General features: G+C 28.0%; 2 protein-coding genes across 2 annotated transcripts; one reads left to right on the top strand and one right to left on the bottom strand.

Annotated features, from left to right (window-relative positions):
- Nucleotides 1-373: 373 nt before the first annotated feature.
- On the top strand, nucleotides 374-4,794 carry LOC132947855 (uncharacterized). Its single transcript, XM_061018089.1, has 3 exons — nucleotides 374-868; nucleotides 3,279-3,441; nucleotides 3,601-4,794. The coding sequence occupies exons 1-3, from the start codon at nucleotides 694-696 to the stop codon at nucleotides 4,190-4,192; spliced, it is 930 nt and encodes a 309-aa protein (XP_060874072.1). The 5' UTR covers nucleotides 374-693; the 3' UTR covers nucleotides 4,193-4,794.
- Nucleotides 4,795-14,761: 9,967 nt separating this feature from the next.
- LOC132946832 (pre-mRNA-splicing factor CWC22 homolog) lies at nucleotides 14,762-24,163 on the bottom strand. The gene is made up of 12 exons (XM_061016923.1): nucleotides 23,491-24,163; nucleotides 23,298-23,425; nucleotides 22,379-22,601; nucleotides 22,173-22,301; nucleotides 21,910-22,098; nucleotides 21,329-21,482; nucleotides 21,102-21,272; nucleotides 19,004-19,227; nucleotides 18,603-18,883; nucleotides 18,396-18,497; nucleotides 18,093-18,316; nucleotides 14,762-15,512 (listed from the first exon to the last, which is right to left on the bottom strand). Exons 1-12 carry the CDS (start codon nucleotides 23,998-24,000, stop codon nucleotides 14,887-14,889), a joined length of 2,961 nt encoding a protein of 986 aa, XP_060872906.1. The 5' UTR covers nucleotides 24,001-24,163; the 3' UTR covers nucleotides 14,762-14,886.
- Nucleotides 24,164-27,971: the final 3,808 nt, after the last annotated feature.

Raw genomic sequence — 27,971 nt, 5'->3', positions numbered from 1 at the left:
AATAATATCATCAAATATACCTGGTAATATCATAGGCTGAATGATCGTTTTCGCTCAGAATCGTTTTTCTTATACAATGATATTATATCATTGAATTCAAATTTAATACCATCCATTACCTACTGTACAGCAGAGCGACATCAAATTACCCAACTTTTTTTTGTTCTGCATTTGATTATTTTGAAAAAGGAATAAAGTGTCCCCAAAAAGGAACAAAATATCACCTTACCTCGTGAATTATGGTAAAATAATATTATCGTCATTGGCCTTCGTTTGGATATTTTCTATAAGCAGTCGAATACCAATAATTGTATTATTATAAGCAATTTCAAATATAATAATTTTATCGACGACTATATTATGGACTCAATAAGTGCCGGATCACACTATGCGTTTTGTCGGCTGCCGATAATACGCAACCGATCGGTAGACGACCGCAACATCTATAATAAACATACAAACCGCGCTATCGGGCCAGACTAACCGATTCGGCGAACCGATTTAATACCGTCGGGAACCAGCCGCAACATGTTGCGGTTGACTTTACCGATGCGTTTCCGAAATTACCCCACAACACATTATTTTGTATAGAGCCGACCACACCTACGGAGTATCGGTTGCGGTTGATAGAGCTTTTTATTTAAACTTATTTAAATTATAAAATATTTAGTTTTTTTTATATAAATTATAAATATGTATTCGACGGAGAAATTAATTTCGGAAGTCCAGAACTATCCTTGTCTATGGGACATGAGTTCCAAAGAATATAGTGATAAGGACTTGAAAAGTGCATGTTGGATGAAGGTAGCGGAGGCTGTTTATTCTACAAATTGGAATAATTTTTTAACCGAACAAAAAGAAGAAAAAGGTAATTATAATTAAGTAGTAATGTAGTAAAATAGTATAATAGTATAGTAATTACAATTAATATATAGGTATGATACATACGAATTCTATATTACAGTATTATATCTTTCTTTTTTTTTTTTTATTTTTTTTTTTTATTAAAAATAAAGTATATTTACAATCTACACATAAGTGTATAATGAGTAAGTGTGGTGACAATTTAAGTAAGTATTGTGAAAAAGAAAAATAATAACAAGAGAAGGAAGGCTCCCAGCAGTGCCACCTGACCAAAAATAAACAGTATTATATCTACAAAATTAAATATTATGTTGGTAATATTTTTTTATAAATAACCACCAATACATACCTAATTTAACATATTACTGTATTATATTACACTTTATTCTCACGATAGTTTTAACATAATATTATAATAATAATATATTTATTCAAATATTCAATTATATTTTATTTAAAACAGAATATTTAGAAAATATTTACACACAATTTAATACTAACTACACATTTGTCATAGTTTTAAATTGTTGTTCTATATTGAAATGGCACAGCCCCTTCATTTATAAAATAATTCGCAAAACTGTCTCTTATTTCCATCCCATTACGATTTACGTACCTGCCATATCCTTCAAAATCGTCCAGGTTATTTATATAAGCCGTATCTGCAGTATTTTCATCATAATTACATCCGTCTCTCTTTCTTACATAGTTGTGCAAAACACAACATGCTTTTATGATGTGATCACAAAAATCGGGTTCTACTAGAATAGCCGTATGCAATACATTCCACTTGTTGGCCAATACTCCAAAAGCACACTCCACGGTACGTCTTGCTCTCGATAACCTATAATTAAATATTCTACGAGCATTATTCAGACCCCGTCCTGGATATGGTCGTAATAAATTTGTGTGTATTCCAAATGCCTCATCGGCTACAAATACAAATGGTTGTATATTATTTTCTGTTGATGGCAACAATACTGGATCTGGAATTTGGAGTTGATTTGTATATAACTTTTTCCCAATTACACTTTTTCGAAAAACGTTTGAATCAGCTTCTCGCCCGTACGCTCCAACATCGATAAAAATAAAATTTAAATTCGCATCTACCACTGCCATAAGTACGATTGAAAAGTACTTCTTATAATTATAAAAAAGAGATCCAGAATTGTTTGGGTTTCTGCATCTTATGTGTTTACCATCAATGGACCCGAGACAATTTGGAAAATTTGTTTTTTTATAATAAAGTTCCGAAATTTCAATCCATTTTTCTCTGTTTGGTTCCGGCATTTCTGTAGGTTGTAACACTGACCATAAAATCATACAAGTTTCACGGACGATTTGGTTGATAGTTGTTTTGCCAATACGAAAATCAAAATGTAGGGCAGAGAAATGAATTCCCGTTGATAAATATCTGTTAAAATTTAAAAAGTATTTTAGCAATAAGTTTAATAAACGTTGAAATAATGCTGTTTTTACACAAATCAATTTCAGGTTTTTATTATGTTATATAAGAATTTCACTTTTTAAAAAAACAATGCAATATTTTTTTATAACATAATTTCAAACATTAGGTATAAATACTTAAAATTTTATGAATGTTCGACTTCAAAATATCTAACATTTTTATCATATTTAGTAAATATTTAAACTTTCTACGCTTATATAAAAAAAATTGTGATCTACGTGACCTATTTTTTTTAATGGTTATACGTAAAACTTATGAGAATTCTTGAATTACATTTTCAAATTTTTTTGGCCAGGCAAATTTTTTTATATACATTTTAAAAAAAAACTTAAGAAAAGAAAAAGAAAAATCGAAAATTTTAACCGTCCATAAATAGCTCAAGAAAAATCAAAAGTTTTACCATGTATAGGTAATGCCAATTTAATGAAAATTTAAAGTATCTACAGTTTTTAGGTTTTGAGTAACAGCCAAATTAAAAATTCAATTTTGTCAAAAACTGGTTTTGCGTAAAAATTCCCGTTTTCTTCTAATTTTTTTTTTTTTTGTGTTTAACGGCACATTTTAAAATAACTGAAAATTTTTTACTTTTACCACTCAAAGTACAATATACATTTACTTTGCTATCCGAAACCACCCTTGATTTTTAAGATTGAAGCACTATTACTGCTCCGGATTTTCTCCTAAGACACAAAAATAAAAAAATAAAAAACACTCCGTTCAGAATCTAATACTAAAAACATTTTTAAAAATCCATAATCGAATATATTTTCTTTTAAGTATTTAGAATAGTATTTAAATACAAAAAAAGTATTAAAATACAATTATTCAAATACCTTACAAGACTTAAAAATAGCAATTTCATAATAATATTATATTCAACACTATTCATCATTATCACAAAATTTGAATGTAATTAATACAAATTATTTATATTATACCTATTTAGTTAATGAATTAAAGAATAAAAAATGGAGACATATTCGTGATGCTTACAATAAATATTTGTCTGAAGAAAAAAATGTAAGAAGTGGATCAGAGGGAATGAAAAGAAAACCATATGCTTACGCTGAAACTTTGTCTTTTTTAAATGTCACAGTTAAAAAAAGAAAGTAAGTATGTCTCTAAAAAAATTGTGTTAATGCGTTTATGAAATTTTTTGATGATTATTGATTGTTAGAAAAACTTATGAGAACCCTTGTATTCAATTTTCAAGCTTTTTGACTGAGCAAAAATGTCAACATTATATTTATTATATTTTTCATTTATAGAACAACTGGTAATTTTGAAGCAGTAGAAGATGATGCAAGACATAGTGCGGACGATACAGTCGATATGGATGATAATGATATTTCTGAAGTATCTGAGGTACAGCGTAATGATTCACATTATTTCCAAACTTTTAAACATAAAAAAACCAAAGTAACACCATTTCAAAGTAGTTTGATCGAACATTTAAAAAAAAATAATGAAAAAGATTCGGATCCAGATAGAAATTTAGTATTGTCATTTCTTCCATTTTTGAAAAAACTAAATAATGATCAAAAATTAGATTTTCAAATTCATGCTCTCAAATATTTGAAAGAATTAACTCAACCAAAAACTACACCCAGTCATCCAATTGGCGGTCCATACCCTACACCTACATATTACCCTGTGACTCAAAACATACCTTCTAGTATGCAATATCCATACTCATATCAGTCATATCCATACGCATCTCAATCGCAATCATCGTTGGCACATAATGAAATGCCTATAAATCATCATAACTCCCAATACTCTAATACAGAACACGCTAGTATTCAAGGCCAACAATATACACCAAGCTCGCAACTTTCACCACCTGACAATAATTCATAAGCATAATATATTATATTTAGAATAAACATTGATATACATTTTTAGAATATTATATTCCACTTTGTATTCAATAACTTTTAATAACTATTTTTTCACTAGAATTATATTTCATTTATCAACCAAGTAGGTACTATGTATTTTATTTTCATTATTAGTTTATATTATATAATTTACGTAAAAATTTAAAGAAGAAGAAGAACTCATGAGGTAATGGTTCTGTTTTAATATTATATTCATATTTTAAATATAAAATTATTATAATTTTGTACAATCCAATGTTATTAATTATTATAAAATTGAACTAGTATTTAAGTATTAAATATTATTTAACTAGGTGTATAAAGGTACTTTTAATCGACCTGTAATGATGCATGATTTATATTTTAAAAAAAGTAATAAAACATTTCATGAATGAAAAAAGTCAATATTTTTATGTCCTTTATTTTGTTTATAATAATTATATTATTGTCCTTTTATTAAACTCTCTTGTAAAACATACCTTAATGTCACCGTCAATCTTTCTTCAGCACTTATTGGATATCGTAGATGGGTGATCTCTTTTGTAATTTTTGGCCTCACTTTTTCTAGTAGTTCTTCAAATGATAAAATTGACATACGATAGTAATCGTAAAACTTTTCAGGATATTTTTTTATGTCGTTGAAAAATACAGTAAATCGGTTATCATCATCTCGACTACTATGAAGTGGATGGACCCAGTATCTTCTACTCTTTGATGGTATTGGTTCATCAAGTTCACCTGCAGCTTCAGCCAAACATAGTATTTCCGCAAGAGAACTCATTTAATTTTAATTTATTGGCAAATTCGGAATAATTTAATAAAAATCAAACAAGACATCCGAACACTCTTGCAGCTAAAGGCAAACTAAATCGTACTTAGGTGCTAGGTAGGTGCTCATGTACACATTATCTTATAACATTCTACAATGACGTAGATATACACATTTATACACGTCATTTAACCAATTCGTTGAAATCAAATAATTATAAATATTATAGGTATTACATATAAAATATGGTTTCTTATTAATCTATAATCAATTATACCAGTATATAGTAATATAGTATTCTGTACAAGCTCAATTTCGTTGAAAGCAGTCATAATATAGCCTGATATTTAAAATAACATATTTTAAATTAAAATATTTGCCGCGCTTTTTAAATCGGCAACCGATAAACCGTGTAGTTTGGTCAGTTTTCCCGATTGCGGTTTATCGGGACTGTATTAATCGGCAACCGACAAAACGCATAGTGTGTTCCGGCACTAATATTATTATTACAATATTATTTCACAGTACCTGTACCTATGATCTCGCCACGAACCGGTCATTATAAAGTATTTAACGCCCGTGTATAGTGGTTTTCCGAGGAATATTGTGATACGGGTCCGAGAGACTAATGACTTCCGTTCAACTTGAAATGCACAATGCACATCAAATATTACGAGCCGCGAATTAACCGTATACACTACAACTGCGTGCGTGATAAATAATTATAATATCGTTAATTCACCCGACCAAATCCACGGTAAGCTCATTGCGCATTTAGTAGCAGCTGTATATAGGTACCTATATATGTATAGATTGCGTGGGCCCATGCGGCGCCTGATAGTATGTAAGCCAGCATAAAGCCGCTATACCTAGCCGCTAACTAATAAGTATAATAATAATAATAATAATTTTGAGCACACACCGCGGTGCTCGGGGTTTTGATGCAATTAATGCTTCTTGTTTGTACGTCTATAATGTTTTAAACGATTAAGAAAAATTCGTACCGAGTTATTTTGTCGTATAGGCAATAATAATATGTAGCCAAGTATTTTCCCGATAGTATATTATATATATATATATATATATTTTCATAGTTTTCTACGTGGACTTTGAATTTGAGCGGTTGATGAGTTAATCCAATTTGACGTTACGCGACGAATACGCCTACCATACCCAAATCCGTGCCAATGGCGGTCTCATATTTGTTCAACAAAAATTGTGTAAAGGTGATTATTTCTTTTGTGGGGGTCAGGGGTAACGTTACGGCAGTCCTCTCTTGCTGTTTTTATAAATAATTCGTACAACAAGAGTCATGAATAAATGGATGCTAATTGCAGCTAATTAGTGGCAGAGTTTTTAAAAAAAAAAAGTTCAATGCTGGAAGGACAGTGTAATATACCCCGTGCCAAATAGGTATTAAATATTTATAAACTATTTTTTTTAATATATTATAACATCTCTGTTTACTGTGATTACTTAAAGGATATTAGTACACAATGCACGTCTTGTTTAATGAGCTTGCACCTGTAATATATCGATGGCTAAGAGGCCAAAAGTTGTAGTTCACAAAATCGTTTTATAAGTCTATTATGGGTTAATCTGTGTCGTCTTTTTGATTCGGTAAAACATTATGAGTCAATATTATAATAATTAAAACATGTTTTATTTTTCTTTAATTTTTGTGTTTTTAGCGCAAGATTTAATTTGTTTGATACCTTACAGTATTATATATTTATTTTTTAATAAACATTTTTTATTTTTAAGAATAAAATACACTTTTATTTGATTTATTTTATATGATTAATAAAAAGTTAACAAAAAGTGTGTATTAACTTTTATCTTAACTGAGTTAACCTATAATTGAATTAACTAAACAAAACATTTACTGTAAAAAAGAAAGGTTCTCATTTGAAAAACAGAAGTTTGCAAGTATCACCATTCACCACAGAATACTTTTTAAGTAATATAAAATGTTATTTGTTGGGTCAAAAAGAGTGAACAATTAATACAAGGCTTCTGATATATTGTTACAATAATAGTTGAAAAATATTTAAAATACATATGCCGATTGTTTTTATAAAAATTTAAAGTTCAATTTTGACAACGTTTATCAAATTTTAAATTGATTTTGTAGTTAACAATCTATAAAATGTTCAACTATTATAGCTAAAAATTGAAAATTTAAGTTAAGGTTTCCACGTAAGTAGGTAACCAAAAAATCCCAAAAATATAAAACACAGTTTTTTTATTGTTATTTTACGTTCAAATTTGGACGTAATTACATATTAAATAACCAGTAATATATAGGTATTTATAGTTATGATATTATTGACTATTGTTCTTTTTATGTGTTTATTTAATGTACAATTTAAATACATATTTACAATAAATAAATAACCACAATAAATTTAAGACCATGTTTTTTCATTATTTCAAACCTTCAGCTATTGCGTCCGCATATGGCATATCCATTATCCATACTTGTTGCTTTTGGTCCAAATTAAAAAAAACATATGTTTAGGTAGAGTTGTGTGTTTATTAGCAGCTCTTTGACATATTACATTTGTCATATACATAACGATTTTGTATGTCAATAAACAACATTTTTTAGAATTTTGGCTTACTATAGTAGTATAGTAGCCTAAACACAAACATTAATAATATATTAAAACCACATTTATTTTGGTTTATTTAATTAACATGAAACATATTTTTTTTCCATTGAATATTCCTGAGTATGCCTCTGGCCTCTACTGTAATAAAGGATAATTTATTATTTATTCAAACCAAAAAATGTATATACGACTAAAGACTTGACTATAAGTACTTATGACTTAAAGTATATAGTATTCGAATTGAAACTCATTAAGTGTTTTGAATACTTTCAGGGTATATTACTATCATATTACTTATTTTTTTTCAACTCCTTTCCTCTATTTTTAAGAATAAAATACACTTTTATTTGATTTATTTTATATGATTAATAAAAAGTTAACAAAAAGTGTGTATTAACTTTTATCTTAACTGAGTTAACCTATAATTGAATTAACTTTTAACTTTTAACTTTTTGTTATTGGTGTATATTAACTTAACTCAACTGAGTTAAAAAAATCATTAACTTGCCCAGCCTTGCTTTTTTGTACTAATTTGGATGACATTTGGGTAAAATGACTGCGTGTGGCCTGGGTGTTATAAATCATAATGCGCACTCTTTCGGTCGCACGTTACGACATAGACTATATAGGTACATCATTTTGTGTAGTTTTTAAAAAAAATAGCAACGCGAAAATGACTGCGAGATGGCGCGTACTATATGCTTTTGGGGTATATGTGTCAGTGGATGTTGTCTCATTACAACAATTTTTAATAATTGCTTTTTTTATAAATATAACGTTTTTATGAATTTATCGAAAATATAAGAGAGTCGATTTCAAAAAGACGATTTTAATAGAAACATTTTTATCACTCAAAATAATTCGCGCATTTTTGTGAATTTTACGTATTTTGTCAATATTTGAACTAAAAAAAATTGTGACTGGATTTTTCATCTGTCTTTGAAACAATATATTAGGAGTAGTGATGTAAATTTGCATTAACATTTTTTTTTTTTTGTGAACATTTCATAATTAATGGCTGCCAAGTAAGTTTATAACATCAAGCCTAACATTTTATATTAGGTATACCTCAAGTACTGCAGTACCTCTGTAGGCTTTAGCCAACTTAAGGATACATTAAATCCATAATCATTGACCTGAACATTTTAATATAATGGCGTTTTCTGACAGTATGTGACGATACCGAAGAGCAACTGTGAATTGAGCAGGGGATGTCAGGGCGGACGTAGACCATTCGGCTCCAGTTTTACAATAGGGTCAATTCCCAAACGGCTCCGGTTTTTTAAAACACAAATTCCTTCCCACTTCATACAGACTTATGACTGTCTCAAAAGAGGTGTGGTTAAAAATGTGTTGTTGTTTTTAGTTAAATTATAAAAATTATATCTTGTAAATTAAATGTTAAAAAATAGAAAATGAAATTGTAAAAAAATAAATGTACATATAAGTAAAATTATAAAAAAATCCAGGGCTTGAGAAACCGATTGAAATAATTTCGGTTTCGGGTTTTTAATTTTTTCGATTTCGGTTTCAATTTTTCAATACCGGTATTAGAAAATTTCGGTTTTGGCTTCGATTTTGTATACCGGTTTTGAAATTTTACGATTTCGGTTTCAACTTAGCAATACCGGTATTAAGAAATTTTGATTTCGGTTTCGGTTTTGTACACCGGTTTCCAATTTTCTTTTACGAATAATGAAATGGTTATCAACATTTTAATCATGATCTCAATTTTATTATGAGTATTAATTATGCGTATTAATAGAATTTACGTATTTAAAAACACGACAATTAAAAAAAAAACGATTTCCAATTTTTACGGTTTTGGTTTTAAATTATAATACCGGTATCCAATTTTTTCTGGTTTTGGTTTTGATTACGGTTTCGGTTTCTGTTTTATAACAGTTTATACCGGTTTCTGAAATCGGTTTTGAAAACGGTTTCAAACCCTGAAAAAATCATACAATAGGTAAATTTTTGACGCAGTGTTTTTTTTTATATAATCTATGGTTGGTATTAAATTCGATGAAAATTCTTGAATAATGTTTTCAATGAGCTGGTGTTTTTTTGTCAATTTCGGTTTATTTACATGACTTCGAGCTTTAATTTGAGTCTCAGATTGTATTTGGGTTAATGTGTCAATAACCTTAAAAATATTGGAATGAGCAGTATTGAATACACTGTTGAATCTGCTGTGGTACGATTCACAGCCATTTGTAGTCAAAGAAAGGGAAGATGAACACTCAGCCCACATTTCCGGAGGGAAACGGCTATCTGACATTACATAATGTTAGAAATATAATCGAACACTTTACACAATTTTATCGTCTTTCGGTTTGACAGCCATTAAATTGTCTGTGAAACAATTCAAGACTTCTGACGGTGGTAGGTAAGGGAGACCAAATCTTCGTTTATAACTTTTATTTTTTTACTATTATGACAACATTTTTAAATTAAGAATAAAGTATAATATTTTATTATAATTGTATTTGTGTTGTAAAAAAATTGTTGCTCCCCCCCCCCCCCCTAGATCTTTGCTCTGGGTCCGTGCCCTGCCTACGGGAGCCGTTTGGGAATTGACCTGTTCGGAAAACCTTTTTCGACGGGAGCCGTTTGGGATGCGCTGGTATCAGGGCACCGCGTATGTTTTCTCTCACTAACCCACGCGCAACCGCACAGCAAATTTGTGAAGCAACCCCGTGTATTGTTGTTACTTATTATAATCAGGGCTCGTAAGTTCACGCATATCTGCATGTTTTTTTTTTTTGCTACACAGGAAAACATGCTAACTGAGATACAAATCCGTTTCATAACAATAGTAATATGAAGTTTGATAGTGCATGTTTTTGTTTTAGTCGATATTTCACAGTCGTTAGTGCATATTATTTCATGTAAATATTTTTTAGACAAATATTTGAAAAGTTTCTTGTTTCCTATTTACTTTCCCGTTTACAAAACTATTATAGTGTTTTGATTTATTTTCATTCTTGTGTGAGTGTGTGTGTGTGTGTGTTTACCTAGTGTCCTATCAAAAAAATGGTTAGGTTAGGTTAATACATACCTATTTAGATTTTATGCGTTTTACGTAATACCGCGGAAACAATGTAATCGCTACCACAAATTCTGTCGTCAAAACGAACCTGCATGTACGCGCGTGCAGCTTCTCACCAACCCGCATTTATAATTGTATACATTGAAAGAGTATAGTGTACTCGTATGAATCGTATGCGTTCGTCCGTTCAATTTCCTGTTTCAGTGTTTTCGTGTGAGGTATAGGCAGTGATGTAAATTGTATTATACAAACGTATTATACGTCATGTTTAAAAAAATAAAATACAAATAGTATAAAAAAAAAATTGTGGTAAATGGTAGATCAATAATAAAGAGAAAATATACGCAACACAATGTTTCAACTTATAACAGTAATACAACGACGGAGCACGGCCACACAAGTAACATGGTTATTAGTAGGTGGAAGTCACGATCATATTATAGGAAAGATATTATAAAGATCAACACCAAAGGACTAGACTATTCTAGTCATAGATCAACTAACCTAAGTTCTATGATTCTAGTCGTAAACATTTGTAAATCGTTCGTAAATAGTAGTCTGATATCTTACTGATAACTGATAAGTCATACGTCATAATCGTGGACACTACACCTAAGACCGTAGTGTAATATTCTACTAAATTCTAATAATTCTATTTAACTACCTACAGGCTACAAGTTACAATTAATGGAAGTTACTAAACGTTAGTAACTGTTTGTTTTTACTATGGGAATGACCTTCAAAGCAAAAAGCTATTGTTGACAAATATTTTACCAAGTATTATGTTGGAAATATTTTGTAAAGAGGCTTATGCCTATAATGCATTTCGTTTGGCAAATAATTTATTAATACGTCTAAAAACTGATTCAAAAAAGTAAACACTTACTAATTAAATAATTACATAGGTACTAATTCAAATAACTGCAAATATTAAAACCTAATAGGTACTCAAAACTTAGAACCAATACATTTTCATATATTTTCTATTAGGTAGTTATTAATTTATTACCAGACTGCCATTACATGATTTAATAATCAAAATGTTTTATAATTCATAAATAAACTGAAATATTATTGATATTACATTCTTATTACACTCTGGTAGCTATATTTTTAACAATTATCTAAACTACATACGATTTTTGAAAAATACTGTATTATACACCTACGTATAATCCATGTATAATACACGTATTATACAACTGAAAAATAAAATACGGTATTTTTACATCACTGGGTATAGGTACCGCGTACACATTATTCATATTTTATTTAAACAATGCCGAAAGCAAAACAAACAGTTGCGGGCCGTTTGCCAAATTTAGTGACGGAATTTGAAATTTTCGGATTTATTTTTATTATTTTAAAATTTGCTCATGATTTTTTTTACATAACGCATATTTTGAGTGCATAATTTAAAAATTTTGGGGCATATAAATGAATATTGTTGAACTTTTTAGTGAATTTTTTAATGCATATTTTGACAATTTTTAGTGCATGAATGCATGCTTATTTATGCATTTGTTAGTGCATGAAGTTACGAGCCCTGCTTATAATCATAAAATAATTAAAGGAAATTTAGAAAATTACCACCGCTGGAAACACCGTACAACAAAATCTTCAAACGGAAACCCGGTCAGTTCATACCGGATCGGAAGAACAGAAATTTACTGTTGGACGCGTTCTACCAATATTTCGTTTTACAATTTTCCGACGCAAATTCCAACTTGACGGTTAGGAGCTATTAGCTATAATACTTATAAATTACAATAATGCATTATGACACAAGCGCGTTTAAAGCGATATGACGTACTAACCACTAAAAAACTTACATTGAATATTAATAATAATTATATTGTATTGTCTGCACTTAGTATTATACAAGCCTGGGCATAAACGAGTTAAAAAGTTAAAGTTAAGTTAATTTTAACTTTTTAAAATGTAATTTAATTTAACTTAACTTATTTTAATTGATATAAACTTAATAAATAACGAGTTACTTTTAATCAAATTCAAGTTAAGTTAATTTATAAATAATTAAATAATAAATATAATAAAAATAAAAATTATTATTGATGTTGCATATTACATAGTAGTTCATTAGATAGTAGTTCACTATTTGAACAATTCGATAGTCATCTATAACCTATTAGAATATGAAAACTATTCGAACAGTTTATTCGAATAATTTATCGAATCGTTTTTATTCGAATAATTTATCGAATAGATAGTACTGGTTGCCCATAGACCTATGATAAGATCGTTTTAAACTCGCAACCAAATTAAATAACCAGAACAGCTGGAATATTCACCACTGGTTAATCTTAACAAATAAGAATGCGATGCCGCCGTCAGTCAAAAGTCTAAAAAATACAATAGAGCAGCGACCCGTTTGCCGATAAAGGTACTCATGTCTCATGTGGTCATCTCTGTATTAAAAACAATACAAACGTACAACATAATAAAAAAATAAGAGCCGTTTCACGCAAACGAGAACCACTTAGGCTATTAATAGTCCACCGAACTATTCGATAGTTTCTATTAAAAACTACTAAATCGGTTATGTCAAAAACATTCGAATAGATATTCGATAGTGTCAACTATTCGATTGTGCCCATCACTAGTTTATAATACCGTTGAGCGGTTGATTTTAGTCGCCTCTGGCGGCGGTCCGCGCATGCGCTATTCACACTATTTTACGAGCTTACAATATGTGCGTGCGTAGACTAAGGCGCTTTAGCGGTGGCGGCACCGGGCGCTAAGTTGTGTTACATCGACGCGCAGCCGTTCTCGCGTTCGTAGGGACAACTGTACAAGTTTTGTACAAAAAAATAATATTCAATATTGTTGTTAATTAAACTTAAATTCTAAAGCATTTAATGTCCAAAGTACGAGTACCTATATAAATTAAAATTAAAAATTAAAGTATACGATTAAAATTTTAAAACTCAAAATAGTACAAAATACTAATATAAAGAAACATATATTTATTTTATTTTCCTGAAAATTACAAGTGAGGCGGTGCCTCATTCGCCTCACCCTCAAAACCGCCACTGTCTCAAGTTGTGTCGTGTAGTGTTTTTTTTTTTTTTTTTGGTGAGTGTCACCTACCTAATGTCTATAATATACCTGCCTATATTAGTTGACGTCAAATGAATGCATCAAATTTGACTACGTCTATGACGACGTCGCATATCCTACCTAGGTGGCTAACTTGAAAGTGTAACGAGACAGAAACGAGCAACCATGATCTATGATCTCGTAATATATAAAAATAAAGTCGAACTTTGATAACCTATCGATCCGTGCATCAAATATTTAGCAGATCCTGAGAATATATTTGAATAGCACTAAATGAACACACTCACGTGTGGTGCGCGTAAGCATGTGCGAGATTAACAATTTACCTAGGTGTGACGTATGTGATAAATCGTCCAATTTTATATTATAAGCAACAATGAGTTAAATGATAATATTGTGTTGCATGCTTCACTAAGAATGATTTTTGTCTTGTAATAATGACTCAATTTCAATCTGAGTTATCATTAAAATTTGGAAAGGACAACGTATATGTTTAGATGGTACACATGGACTAAATGGGTGTAACTTCCAACTGTACACTGTAGTTGTAGTAGATGAATACGGAAATGGACATCCGTAGCCCGTAAATTTGAAATCAATGATAAATTAAAGCATACGAAAAATTATTCTAAAGGAAGCTTATAATACCTACTACTTACTAGTAATAATTATTTTATTTTCACAGGTTATTTTTGTATGTTGAACTGCTATGAAAAAATAATATGATTATTCGTAGGTATAGTTAGTGAATTGAACTAGCAACACAAATACGAGCTCTGCTGTTTGCGAGGGTTAGAGTTTGCTTACGTTGTAAAATTAAATAATTATGTATTTGTGTAAATTATGTAAATAATTAAGGTATATATTTTTATTTATTATAACTTAATGACTTTAATCCAATTCAGTAATTTGAATATTTATCATAAATAGAAAATATTATATTTAATCATTTCTTTTATATCAAACACTAAATTACATAATTTACATAATACAATAATTATTAAATAATAATGTGTACAATAACAAAATAAATAAAATCAATGAATCATTTATTTTTGTTGTTACAAAAAAATTATTGACATTGAATGGTTTTCTTATATAATAATATGTATGTAGATAATTAAAAGTTAAAATAATATAAAACTAAACCATATAATTTACCGTTTTCTATCATTTTCTTTCCCTTCCTCATTTCTCCTTGTAGATCTATCATTTTCCCTTCTTTCTTCATTTCTTCGAGATTTTTCATTTTCATTTCTTTTAGATTTGTCAATTTCATTTCTACTATGTCTATCATTTTCCTTCCTCTCTTCATTTCTTCTCGGTCTATCATTTTCTTTTCTTTCATCATTTTTTCTAGGTCTGTAATTTTCCTTTCTTTCTTCATTTTTCTTTGATATATCATTTTCATTTCTATCTTCATTTCTTCTAGATCGGTCATTAAGCTTTCTTTCTTCATTTCGTCTTGCCATATCATTATCTCTTCTTTCCTCATATCTTTTAGGTTTATCATTATTTTCTTTTCTTTCTTCATATCTTCTTGTCTTATCGTTCCTTTCTTCATATTTTCTTGATTTATCGTTATCTTTTTTATCTTCATTTCTCCTCCAACTATCATTTTCATTTCTGTCTTCTTTTTGTCTAGGCATATCATTGTCCTTTCTTTCTTCATATCTTCGAGGTTTATCAATTTCATTTCTTTTCTCGTTTTTTTTAGGTTTTTCATTTTCTTTTCTTTCAGCATTTTTCTTAGATTTCTCATGATCTTTTCTTTTTTTATTTTCTATAAAATACAAGAAAAAATATTTATGAAATGTTAAATAATATATGAGTGGTAATTTTAAAATACATTAGGTATCATAAAACATCTAAAATAGTTTTTAAAACTATATATTGGAATTTGTAATCATTTTTACCATGGTTTATTTTTTAAGTCACTAACAGAAAGCCGATTGCAAGGTTAAGACATTTATTCTTGATCCTTTTAATAATACATTAAGTGTTTCACCACAAGACTCTCACTTAGCTCCACTATTATTATTTTATTAATTTATAATTTACATTAGTTAAGTGATATGATTAAGGCATTAGCCCATTTGAATAAAACAAATAAAACATTTTTCATTGCATTTACTCACAATTTATACTTTTATTTTTATGTTTACAACTTTTTTCTTTTATAAAATATAAAATATTACATTAATAACATACCTGGATGTTTGATAAAAATATAATATTACCAGTGGTAGCCACTAATCTTAATTTTGGGAACCGCAAATTTATGAAGCTAGTTGAAACGAGCCACATTGTTAAGATATGTTTATAAAATGATTTATAAAATTAACACATTTTTCATTTTATAACAAACAAAGGAACATTTATTCATTTATTTATTTATAGAAATAACTTAGCTAGCGAGCCTCGTTGTGGTTACCCCTGATATATTAAATTAAAAAAAAAAGGTAAACTTAAATTAATTGATAAAAATATTATGTTATTTTATGTTGTATAGTGTATGAATATCAAGTTATATAGTTATATTATTAGCTATAGTATGTATAACAATTCAGTTGAAACTGAAATTATTTACTAGTGTCCTAAAATAGTTTATCAAAGCAATAATATTGAAGTTTGGAGATTTGAAAAATTCTGACCATGTATTATAATTAAAATAGAAAATAGATACATAATTATTTAATAGAATAATATAATCTTTGAATTTTATTAGCTATTAAGATGCCGTCATGATAAAAGTAAATTGTATTCAACGCGCTGTATATTTTGTTTTATACTAATTGGTTTAATCGATTATTTTTTAAAAAGTAGTCCCCACTGATTAATTATATTACCGATTAATCAAAATACTACCGTACATTGTAAAACGTATTAATTAATCAAAAAACTATAGTACAGAAAGTTATCTCTAATATTATGTACTAAAAAGAAAATCTTTTTGAATGTTGTCTCTTGTTTGTTGAATTGTATTAACTATAAATTAACATATTATAATATAATAAAATATTTTGAAAATTTAATTAATTAGTATTAGCAATCATTATAAAATAACTTACCAATAATAATTCTATAACTAACTATTATGAAATTTAATAAATAGGTATGGATTTATTTTTATTTTTACTCAACTGCTGTGAGTTTTAGTCTTTAAATGTATTTCCTATAACAGGGGCATTTTATTATTAGTATGTAACTATAAAATTAGTGCCCATCTACAAAAATTGTAAACCTACCTATCTACACTATATTACAATTTTAGTTTTTGCACCACTTTAGATCTTAAAATTTGTGTCACTAAGGATCCTTAGTTATGTCATAAGGCAGTCGCCGCTTTGAGGAAGTCTAGTAGCAAGTAGCCATACACACTCCTAGACCTGAAGTTTTATGGAAAAAAAACTGTATAATATATACATTAAAACACATCCTAATGTTTGAAAATAGTATGCTCCCCATTCAAATTCCTGTGGCCACCCTTTCAGCCCTGCCTATAGATATTAATGTAGTTGTTATTAAATAGCTCAGGACGACAATAGCCACTGACAGTGACAACATGTTATTGGTCATCAATCTAATCATCAGAATCAACAGAAAACCCTGTATACTTTTTAGTTTTTAGTATTTTAAAAGTGTATTAAATATTAATCTAAAGATAAATCATTGTATTTGAAAAATCCTAAGAGGATGCTACCCATGCATTTGTTGTCTACGTCTTATATACGTATGACATACCAAATTTTTGTTCACTTATTTCAATAGTGTGCTGTTAGTTTTGATACTAGAGTGAATAATTTACCTATTATTAAATGTGTAGATAAAAACATTATCTGTGCTTAAGCGTTGCCGATTTTTCGAAATTTTCATGTTCAAGAAAGATATGGGTATGTGAAATATCAAAATTTAAAAATGCTCATATCTCACTTGAAAATTAAAATATTGAATAAAAGCCAACAAATGCATAAGTCTATGAGTAAATCATAAATCTGGCAGGAAATATAATACAGCTGAACTTAAACCGTTAAACTTCTATCGATTGTATTAATCAATATTTTATTGCTTTAAATTTTTATTCGATTAATCAATTGTTTCAATAGGTAATTTTGTAGTTAATTTTGACGTATTGTTTTTAGTAGGTCATTAACTATTTCAACAATCGAGCACTCTAGCACTTCTTGATAAAAACCTTCAATAAACTGAAATTTTTAATTATTTAATACTTTTAGACGGTCGAGTATGTATTACGACAATCAAACAGCCCTATTTATACATATTTTAAATAATCACATCATGTTTAATATGTATATTTATTCAGATAATATAAAATTTTTACTTAGTTAGCTGTAGTACTTACTTTTGTTGCTTGAACTATTGCTACTGCTGCTGCTGCTGCTGCTGCTGCTATTGCTGGAACCACTACTGCTGCTGCTGCTACTGCTGCTGCTGCTGCTACTACTACTGCTACCACTTGAACTACTGTCACTGTCACTATCTGATGATTCTGATAGCTGGTCAATGATTGTAGCTATAGCAGGAACTTGTTTTGGTTGGACTTTTAAAAAGTCTCTCAATTCATCACTAGAACACCGAATAAATGATCAAATAAATAATTTTACTTAACAATTAACATTTAAAAAAAATATAAATAAAAACTTACGTTAAGCCTCCCAAACCAATAGAGGTGAAAAAATTGATAGAAAACCTAGTATTTTTAGGGTTGTCTTTAGGGAAAATTCCTTCAAAAGCTAGTTTTAATTCCCTGAAACGATCAACAATCAACAAATTATTTATGTATTAAAAATTAACATACCTATATTGAATAAATGAAATAAGTATTAAAATAGATTGCAACAATTTTACTTACGGATTCTGAACTCGAGCATTCAATTTATTAAGCCCCATGTGTTCTGCTAATTCTTGGAAAAGAATTTTAATGTAAATTCTACTAGAAGAAGTGGTTTCATCTTCATTAAGATGTATTGTCGACAAAACTACCCATGAAATAGAGTCGGTGAACAATAAATGCGCAAAAAATCTTGCTACATTTCGCAATTTATTTGTCTCTAAACGGTGAACAGTTGCATAACTGTCAATAAATATTTTTTCTAATGGCTCAATAAACACATTGTTTATTTGGCAAAATCTCTAAAAACAGTTAAAAAATATAAATTAAGTCAAGAGAAAATATAAGAATGTACCAATGAATAACACTAGATTCTTTATAAAAGATTAAGTTGTTAAACTATATTTTAGTTGAATATTTACTTGCGCTAAAAGGCCAAAAAACTTTTCGTATGTTCTTTGTTCACCACAACAATCAAGAAACATGTGACACATTTCAATCTCTTGGCCCGGCTTAAGCTGCATTTTCATCAGTTTATGAGCACATTCCTCATAATCCAATGAGGAGTGTATCGTTAAGTAAATTGTTTTTCTTAACGATATCATGTTAGTTTCTGTATTATCAATGATAACTTTACCTTCTCCTTCTAAAAAATAAATATAAAACTTTAATGAATAATATTTAATCATTTTTTTATATAACAAATAAAATTATTATTAATCATTAAAACATACAAAGTATACATTAAAAAAAGTTAATACTAAGATTACAGAAAATTAGGAAGTATAAATTATTTTATTTCCACATAAACCAGATATACTTTATAAACCAACACCTACTTTTTTTGTTTGATTAAGTCAACTAATTTTTCTATTCAAAGTTTATGTTAATAGGCTACATATTTAATTAAATATACATTTTTTTTTATTTGTAATATTGATTAATGATAATATTACTATTAAAATAAATTAATAGAATAAGACATAAGAGAACAAAATACTAAGGTTTCATAATTAAATTGTGACGTACGTCATTGTTGTTAATTTATTGTTGTATATAATATTGTATAAATGTATAATTTGCTTATTTTACCTCAAATAATAGATTTTAAATATTCTTTTAAAAATAAAAAAAAACCCTTTATTATTATAGGGAATTGGCCAATTATCATACAGTTTAAGGGTAAAAATATTATATAGGCAATAATTTAGATTTTAATTTATATTTAAACTATTATGAAGTTATGAGCATTTAAAAATGATTGTAATATTATGTTATAATTGTAAAGTATAAGTTTATAGCTCATATTAAAATTATAATACAGTAAAAATTCTATACAACAAACTTCTATTTAATAAAATGTTCTGTTTAACGAAATACTTTTGAGAATTAAATGCATTTAATTCAATTTAAAAAATGTCTCTATAATACGAGTTTTTTTTATTGACAATGAGAATTTGTAGTATGTAAGTTTTTTTATGTATCAATATAATCCTATGATGTGCTCTAGATTATATTCTTACCTTTTCATTTAATGATACACAGTCAATTCACTCTTAATATTAAACATAACAAAACAAAATTGGTTCTGCTGAACCCAAATTTGCTATGTTGTATGTTTGAATGGAAATAATATATACAAGTAAAGCACTATTATAAGTATAGAAAAAATAGAAAAATATCCTTGGTTGGAAATGTGCTATTTTATAATAGAAGCAAGTTTTTTGCTCTCTACTATTAGATAGTTCTCCTATCAGGAAAAAACTTTGCAAAAACTAGAAAAATTTCAAAATAGGACATCAAAATACCATCAATCAATCATTTCATTCAGACACTAATACAATTTTCTTACAACCATTTATGTTATCAGGTGAAGCACAATTCCATAAATTTAAAATTTAAAACACATACAACTTTGAGATTTTGCAGATGAATAAAATAAAACTAAAAAAATAGTTTTTAAGTTTAATTGGGCAAGTCAGCCTAACTACTGTGCATAATTATTTTTACTGTATACATAGATATTAAATTATAATATTTAACAAATTATTACTATTAGAATAGATAACTTATATAGTTTATAAAAAAGTTGAAAATATAATACTTAGGTATAAATCATAAGTTTTGATGAACCACTAGCAATACAATTTAATAACATTATAATAATAATTTTAAAAAAAACTGGAACTGTATTTTAAATGTAATGGTAATATGTTACCCAATAAATCTTAATTAGAATTGTATAGTAATTAAAAAATTACTATTTCTAATTTTAAATCTTATGGGCTTATTCATAAAACAGACATATTATAGATTATTGAATGTTCAAATTGTGTACTTATGAATCTTATAGAATAATTATATATTTTAAGAACTCATTCAAAGAAATAACATTTTAACATTATGCATTTTTCTTAATTATAATTAATTTATTAAGTTGTAACTAAATAATTAATTTATATCACTAATAAAATAAAACAATTCATTTTAGACTCGATTTTAGATTAAACAAAATTGTACCTTTCTCTTCGCCATTATCTTCTTCATCGTCATCATCATCGTCATCACCATCATCATCACCCTCATTTTCTGAACCACTGTCATCTTCATTGTCCGAACCTAATATTTCGGCTCTTAATGATTTATAACGTTCTTCATTACTTTCAAAGTCCGTATCAAATTTATATACATCTAAAAAAACAAAAAATTTTAGATAAAATATTATTTCAGAATAAATGTATAATTACTGAGAATGTCTTGTGTATCTTTAGCAGAGTCTAAAGTTAGTAGGTGTGTAAATTGATCCTCTTCTGGGACTAAATCAAGTTGTTCAATTACAGCTGGATGATCTTTGAAACCATCTTTGCGGATTTGAAACATGACCTCGATCATGTATTGAACCTATAACATTTTAACAAAATCTAAAATAAATAACTAAATAAGTGCAGTAAAGAAAAAAATTAGTATATTATACATTTTTAAACCTAGATTTGAATGTTTTTACAGTGACAAATTATAATTATTCTATAGTATTATTTCAAATTAAGATATATTTATAATTAGTCTACTATTCGTAATTACAATTAATTTAGTATTTAAAATGCAATTGTTTTATTCTTGGTTTTTACATTTTTTACATAAAAATGTATGTTTATTTCAATAATGTTAGCACTACACACATTGTGTTAACAAATAAATAAATAATAAACACTTAAACTAGGTATGTATTTTTATATTTAATGATAATAAAAAATAATTTTTCTTAACAATTATTTATGTTATGAAGTATGATATTAAAATATTGATAATATATATTTATTTTATTTACCCTTTTATCAAGTTGCCCATCATGTAATATATTCCGAAGCATGTCAAAAATGGCGTTCATTCCCTTTTTAGAGACTTGGCTCATTTTTTGCCCACATTCTTTCAAAAATGCTACAGCTACTTCTATGGAATCTTCAGTAGGTGTCTCTACAAATAGAGTTAATAACTCTAAAGCTAATATCTCATGTGCCTGAAGTATAAAATAAAAATTATTTGTAGTCATAATTATTGTTTAACACAACACATTAAAAGATTGAAACTTACAACACTCTGATTAATCAAATGAGCAATAAATGTTACTGATCCTAAACATTGAGATTTTTCACTTCTACGATATGCTCTTTTAAATTGTACAATACACCTTGTTAACAGTAATTCTCCTATGTTTGGAAACTAAAAATAATTTAATGCAATTGTTATTTACCAATTATGTAAATAAAGATTTAATATTTTTTAATAAATGCAATTACTTTTGTGTTTATGATGGCCACTAAAGCAGCATACACGTGGGTATATGTTGTTGAAGCTAATTGAGCTTGCATAATGGACCGGCAAAGTAAACCTCTACCCCGAACAATATTTTCTCGTAGTAAGTCTCTAGTAACTTTTCCTATATTGTCTACATTAATCTTGTTGGTTAAACCATGTATTGACTTCTTCAATGCCTCCCAGGCAATTCTTTGATATGCGGCACTAAAATTATCATAAATTACAATTATATGAAATGCAGAATTTAATATCGTAGATAATTAGATAAATGCTATAAACTAGATTTTTTTTGGACAAAATGTAATTATTAAAAAAAATTAAAATATTTAATGCCAGTGCTAGAAATATTTATAATTGCATTATATTATGTTAAATTAAATGTTTATCTACCTTTTTATTTCATACTTTTCCACACAATAGTTATCAATTATCATTTATCATACATATACGTCACACACATTATATTTGACATGGTGGTTGAAAAATATTGGTCTAATGTGTTGTAAGCTATCACCGCTTACTCATTAGTCAATACTATTATGAAAATACAATCCACATCATATACAATTTAGTATTTTCGTTTTTTTATAGATTAAAAGACTTGAGACTTTGTTTAAACTCAAATAGACAATGTTAATCACTATTATCTACACGTTTGTGTAGATAACCGTGATGTTAATGTATTGTTAATTGTTAATTGATTGGGTGCATAAAATATCTAGATTTTATAGGGGTATTACCATAAATTCAAAATAAATAAGTGTAAAATCAACAAAAAAAAACATTGTCTATTAAAACTTAATGCATAGACAATTCTATTACAAAATATATATACCAATAAGCACCAAATGTGTATTCCTTATAATTATTTGAAATAGAATAATTAAATGTGACAAACACCTTGACTTATCTGTGATGCTTTCCTGCATCATTCTCAATTTAGCAGGTGGGATATAGGCACCTCCAGTTTTAGATGTAAGTAGTTCCACGGTTTTTTTCTGATGTAATGGTACATCGTTTACGTCACCCTGAGAAAAAAAAAGTATTATTCATATTTATTTCAATTTTTATTAAGTTGGACATATACACATACGTTTGGCCTTTTATCTTTTTTGGCATATTTGTTCCAATAGTTTTCACTATTCTTTCTTTGAGTATCTGCCGTTTCTGTGGAATAGTACCGTTGTCCAATTTTATCATCTTCATCGTTGCTTGTTTCTTCACCGCTCTCGCGTTCATCAATCCCTGCTATTCCACCTGAATAGTATGGAGCTCCAATTTTTTCCTCTTTTTTGCTGTCTGAATTTCTAGATCTGTTTTCTTTTTCTTGACGATCTCTACTCCTATGGCGTCTTCTATGTCTAGATTCATCCTTATACCGATCTCCACCTTTACGGTTATCAGTAGCAGTTCCACCTGAATAGTATGGATCACCGACTTTCAACTCTTCATAATTACGACTACCTCCTTTGTCAGATTTATCTTTCGTTGATTGACGATCTCGACTAGTGTGTCTTTTTGTTTGTTTTGAATTTATATTATCGTCATCGTCGTCACTGTGGATTCTCTTAGTGCTAATAACTTTACACACTTTACTTTCCATGTCTAAAAAATTATATATATCTTAGCATCAGAAAGTTGAGTAATAAAAATATGTAATTAATGATGAACACAACTAGAGAAAAACTTTGATTGGAATCAATTATTAAACAATAAACATGTCCACGGTCTACGGCATAAGGAGCAGATAACGAACAGACAACAGACTACAGGCGGGCCATTAGCATCGGAACATATTCGGGCACGTAAAAAATGTGTTTTGAAATGATGGAGTCTGATGGTATCACAATAACCATGGATGTGGTAACAACAATAGTGATAACAGATGCGCGCCAATAAAATTTCAACCGTTTTCGAAGATTCTCTGATGTATTTGTATAATTATTATTATTAATTGATTACCAATTTAATTATACCGATTAAAGTATTAAATAAAACTGAAGCCCCTAAGGTCGTTAGGAATTTTAGTTAACTATATAATAATAAACATGGCTTTATTCCAACAATAAGTGACACAGAATTTATACAATACTATTACATTACTAAAATATAAACATCAATATAGAACATAATACTACCTATAATATATTAACTAATAAATTATACAAATATGTATATTAAAATTATAGTTATATACAACTATTATTGTTGTATAATACAAAGTTGTTGATGATTCACTAAGCATGCTTACCTTCAATTTTATTTTAATAATGCATTTATTCAAATAAATTATGATATTTTTAAATACCGCTGACAGGTACCTATACTTCGATTTTTTGATCTTGGGTACTATTTAGAATACTTATATAGTACTTTTGCCAAAAGTATTCTGAATAACTATTTAGAATATTTTTCAAAGTACCTATTTTATTCCTATTAAAAAATACTTTTTATTTACAATAATGATTGTTTTTCTTGTACTTCGGGATATTTTCACAGTATTATACAAATTTTAAAATTTTAAATCAAATGTTAACAACATAAATATTATATTGTATTTTAAATTATTAAATTATGTATGTTGGTGCTAATTTAAAATTTTCTCGATGAAAAGTATCAATGGTTTAATATTTATAACAACAAGTGAAAAGTATTTTAAATACTTTATTCAGAATATTGTTTTTAAGAAGTATTTGAATACATATTCTGAATAGGTACTATTTTTCATGAGTAATCGAATATTTATTCCAAATACTTTTTAAAAGTGTTTTACCCAGGTCTGGATCTTTCTAATTTTTGTGTGAAGAGTATCCCTACAGTTAATATTTTTTTAATTACAACATAACTATAATAACTAAAACTATTAGAAGAAAAATTGTAATTATTTATTAAAATATCCTATTTCATGACTTTAAACCATAGACCTATAAAAGAATAATCTTTTATATAGGTCTATGCTTCAAACGCTTATAAAAAGCACAATTAATAATCATTGTATTATCATAAATCAAAAAAAAAATTAATTTAAAAAAATTAAAAATAAATGAACACAAAATAGTTAATCATATAATCATGTGTTGAAAAATGCAAATACAACAGACAAATAAAAAAAAAGTGGGTAAGTGGATATCGCTCTGATGTACAGTAGGTTACAAGTGGGTCATTGTATAATGGATTCAGGGTTGTATTAAACTTAAATTCAATGATATAATATCATTGTATAAGTAAAACGATTCAGAGCGGAGACGGTTTGTCAGTCTGGATATTTTATATTGTTATTATTTATTATATTATCATAAAAGTTGAATTAATATTGTAATATTATTATTTTTAATTCGTTTCTATGGTGATAAACAAAGTGTTAGAAATTAAAATTTTTCGATGGTTTTTTCCGTGGCGTTAAATAACTATTGATAAAATCGACCACTCTAAAGTACCATCCTGATCCAATTTTCTAAAAGATAAGGTACTAAATGTTGAAATCGAAGTACTCTTTCTGGTAAAAATTTTGTATTCAAGATATAAAAAAATAAAAATGAACACCATTGTAAAACCACTAATTAGTGGGTAGCTTCCTCGCTCCGCTCAGAATCAAAAATTGATAGGTACCTACCTACTTTTTAAAAATACGTTTCTATATATTTCGACATAAAAATGAATACAAAAATCTTGGAGTCAAACTACAATATCTATATGGCATAAAAAATATGAATTCTGTTACTCAACTATTTGCAAATAAAATTGCAGTGTCTTGAAGTTTTGGAGATTCATCTTAGCCCGTGTTGTAAATCGTATATGACAACGCTATCTAGCTAGGAAATTGAGCAACTGCGAGGACCAGTTCTTCAAGCACGACTTAGTTTTAAAATTTTTGGGCGGCGCTAGATGGCGCTACCATTATCGAAATTATTTAAATCTAAATAATAATACCGTCCAATGCCGTCAGCAACGTTAGGTTAGATTAAACCTCACCAAACCTCACTAAACCTAACGAAACCCAACTTGTGTGGCTCAACTCGCGATCCGTGAATCGTGACTCGGTACTAGTGTACTACCAACGAACAACGCCGTGCATAGGCCTATCTGTAATAAACCCCTTTTTATACATATCTTCTACAATATATTGATAATAGGTGTTTTTATTCTTATGATTCTTTTTTGAGCTATTTACGGACATTTTCAGTTTCCAATGTTTTTAGTTTTTTTTTTCTATAAAATATATCAATACAATTTTATTTGTTGGGTAAAAAAGCTTAACAATTTTATAGAAGGCTCCTATTATATTGTTTCAAGGACAGATGAAACATATTAAAAATCCTTAGTCACAGTTTTTTTATAAGCATTTAAAGTACGAATCTTGACAAAATACGGAAAAATCACGAAAATTAGAAAAATTATTTTGAATTGAGAATTCATAAAAATTTATTTTTTAATTCTAAGTAATAATCTATGTAATAAAAGATTCCTTATAAATTTATCTACCTTTATCAAAAAAAATTGGTCTACAAGCAAATCAAATTTAATTTTTATGAGCGTTTTAAGTTCAAATTTTTACAACATTGAATATTTACTCGATTTCTCAAGTAACAATTTTCGTATTTTGTTGTAATTCAAAAACGAAAAATTTTTTTCAAAATTCGTACTTAAAATGCTTATAAAAAAAATTGTGCCTATGTATTTTTAATATATTTCAACTGCTACTGTAACATTATATCAGGAGCCTTGCATTAAATTTTCACGCTTTTTTACCCAACAAATAAAATTTAATTGATATTTATAGAAAAAAAATTATAATAATACTGTCCAAAGCCGTCAGCAACGTTAGGTTAGATTAAACCTCACTAAACCTCACTAAACCTCACTAAACCTAACGAAACCCAACTTGTGTGGCACAACTCGCGGATCCGTGAATCGTGACTCGGTACTAGTGTACTACCAACGAACAACGCCGTGCATAGGCCTATCTGTAATAAACCCCTTTTTATACATATTATCTTCTACAATATATTGATAATAGGTGTTTTTATTCTTATGATTCTTTTTTGAGCTATTTACGGACATTTTCAGTTTCCAATGTTTTTAGTTTTTTTTTTCTATAAAATATATCAATACAATTTTATTTGTTGGGTAAAAAAGCTTAAAAATTTAATAGAAAGCTCCTATTATATTGTTTCAAGGACAGATGAAACAAATTAAAAATCCTTAGTCACAGTTTTTTTATAAGCATTTAAAGTACGAATCTTGACAAAATACGGAAAAATCACGAAAATTAGAAAAATTATTTTGAGTTGAGAATTTAGTTGAAAATTTTTTTTTTAAATCTAAGATTTGAAAATGTAATAAAAGATTCCTTATAACATTATCTACCTTTATCAAAAAAAAATTGCAAAGTTTTTTTTTATAAGCATTTCAAGTTTTAATTTTGACAACCTTTATCAAATTTGAAATTTAAAAAGGTGGCTAAGTGGATGTCGCTCTGCTATACAGGAGGTTACTAGTGGGTCACTGTAATGGATGGTGTTAAATTTGAATTTAATGATATAATATCATTGTATAAGAAAAACGATTCTGTGT

The sequence above is a fragment of the Metopolophium dirhodum genome, chromosome 6 (genome assembly GCF_019925205.1).
Source record: "Metopolophium dirhodum isolate CAU chromosome 6, ASM1992520v1, whole genome shotgun sequence".
Classification (NCBI taxonomy): Eukaryota; Metazoa; Arthropoda; class Insecta; order Hemiptera; family Aphididae; genus Metopolophium; species Metopolophium dirhodum.
This window is presented reverse-complemented; position numbering and strand designations above follow the sequence as displayed.

Bases quoted from the DNA above. Each gene is read 5' to 3' on its own strand.
- LOC132947855 (XM_061018089.1), top strand. From the start codon at position 694: ATGTATTCGACGGAGAAATTAATTTCGGAAGTCCAGAACTATCCTTGT. The intron at 869-3,278 runs GTAATTATAATT...ATACCTATTTAG, and splicing joins CGAACAAAAAGAAGAAAAAG to TTAATGAATTAAAGAATAAA. The intron at 3,442-3,600 runs GTAAGTATGTCT...TTTCATTTATAG, and splicing joins GTCACAGTTAAAAAAAGAAA to AACAACTGGTAATTTTGAAG.
- LOC132946832 (XM_061016923.1), bottom strand. From the start codon at position 24,000: ATGGAAAGTAAAGTGTGTAAAGTTATTAGCACTAAGAGAATCCACAGT. The intron at 22,602-23,297 runs GTGTTTGTCACA...TGATAATTTTAG, and splicing joins AGCATCACAGATAAGTCAAG to TGCCGCATATCAAAGAATTG. The intron at 18,317-18,395 runs GTAAGTTTTTAT...TCGGTGTTCTAG, and splicing joins ATTGGTTTGGGAGGCTTAAC to TGATGAATTGAGAGACTTTT.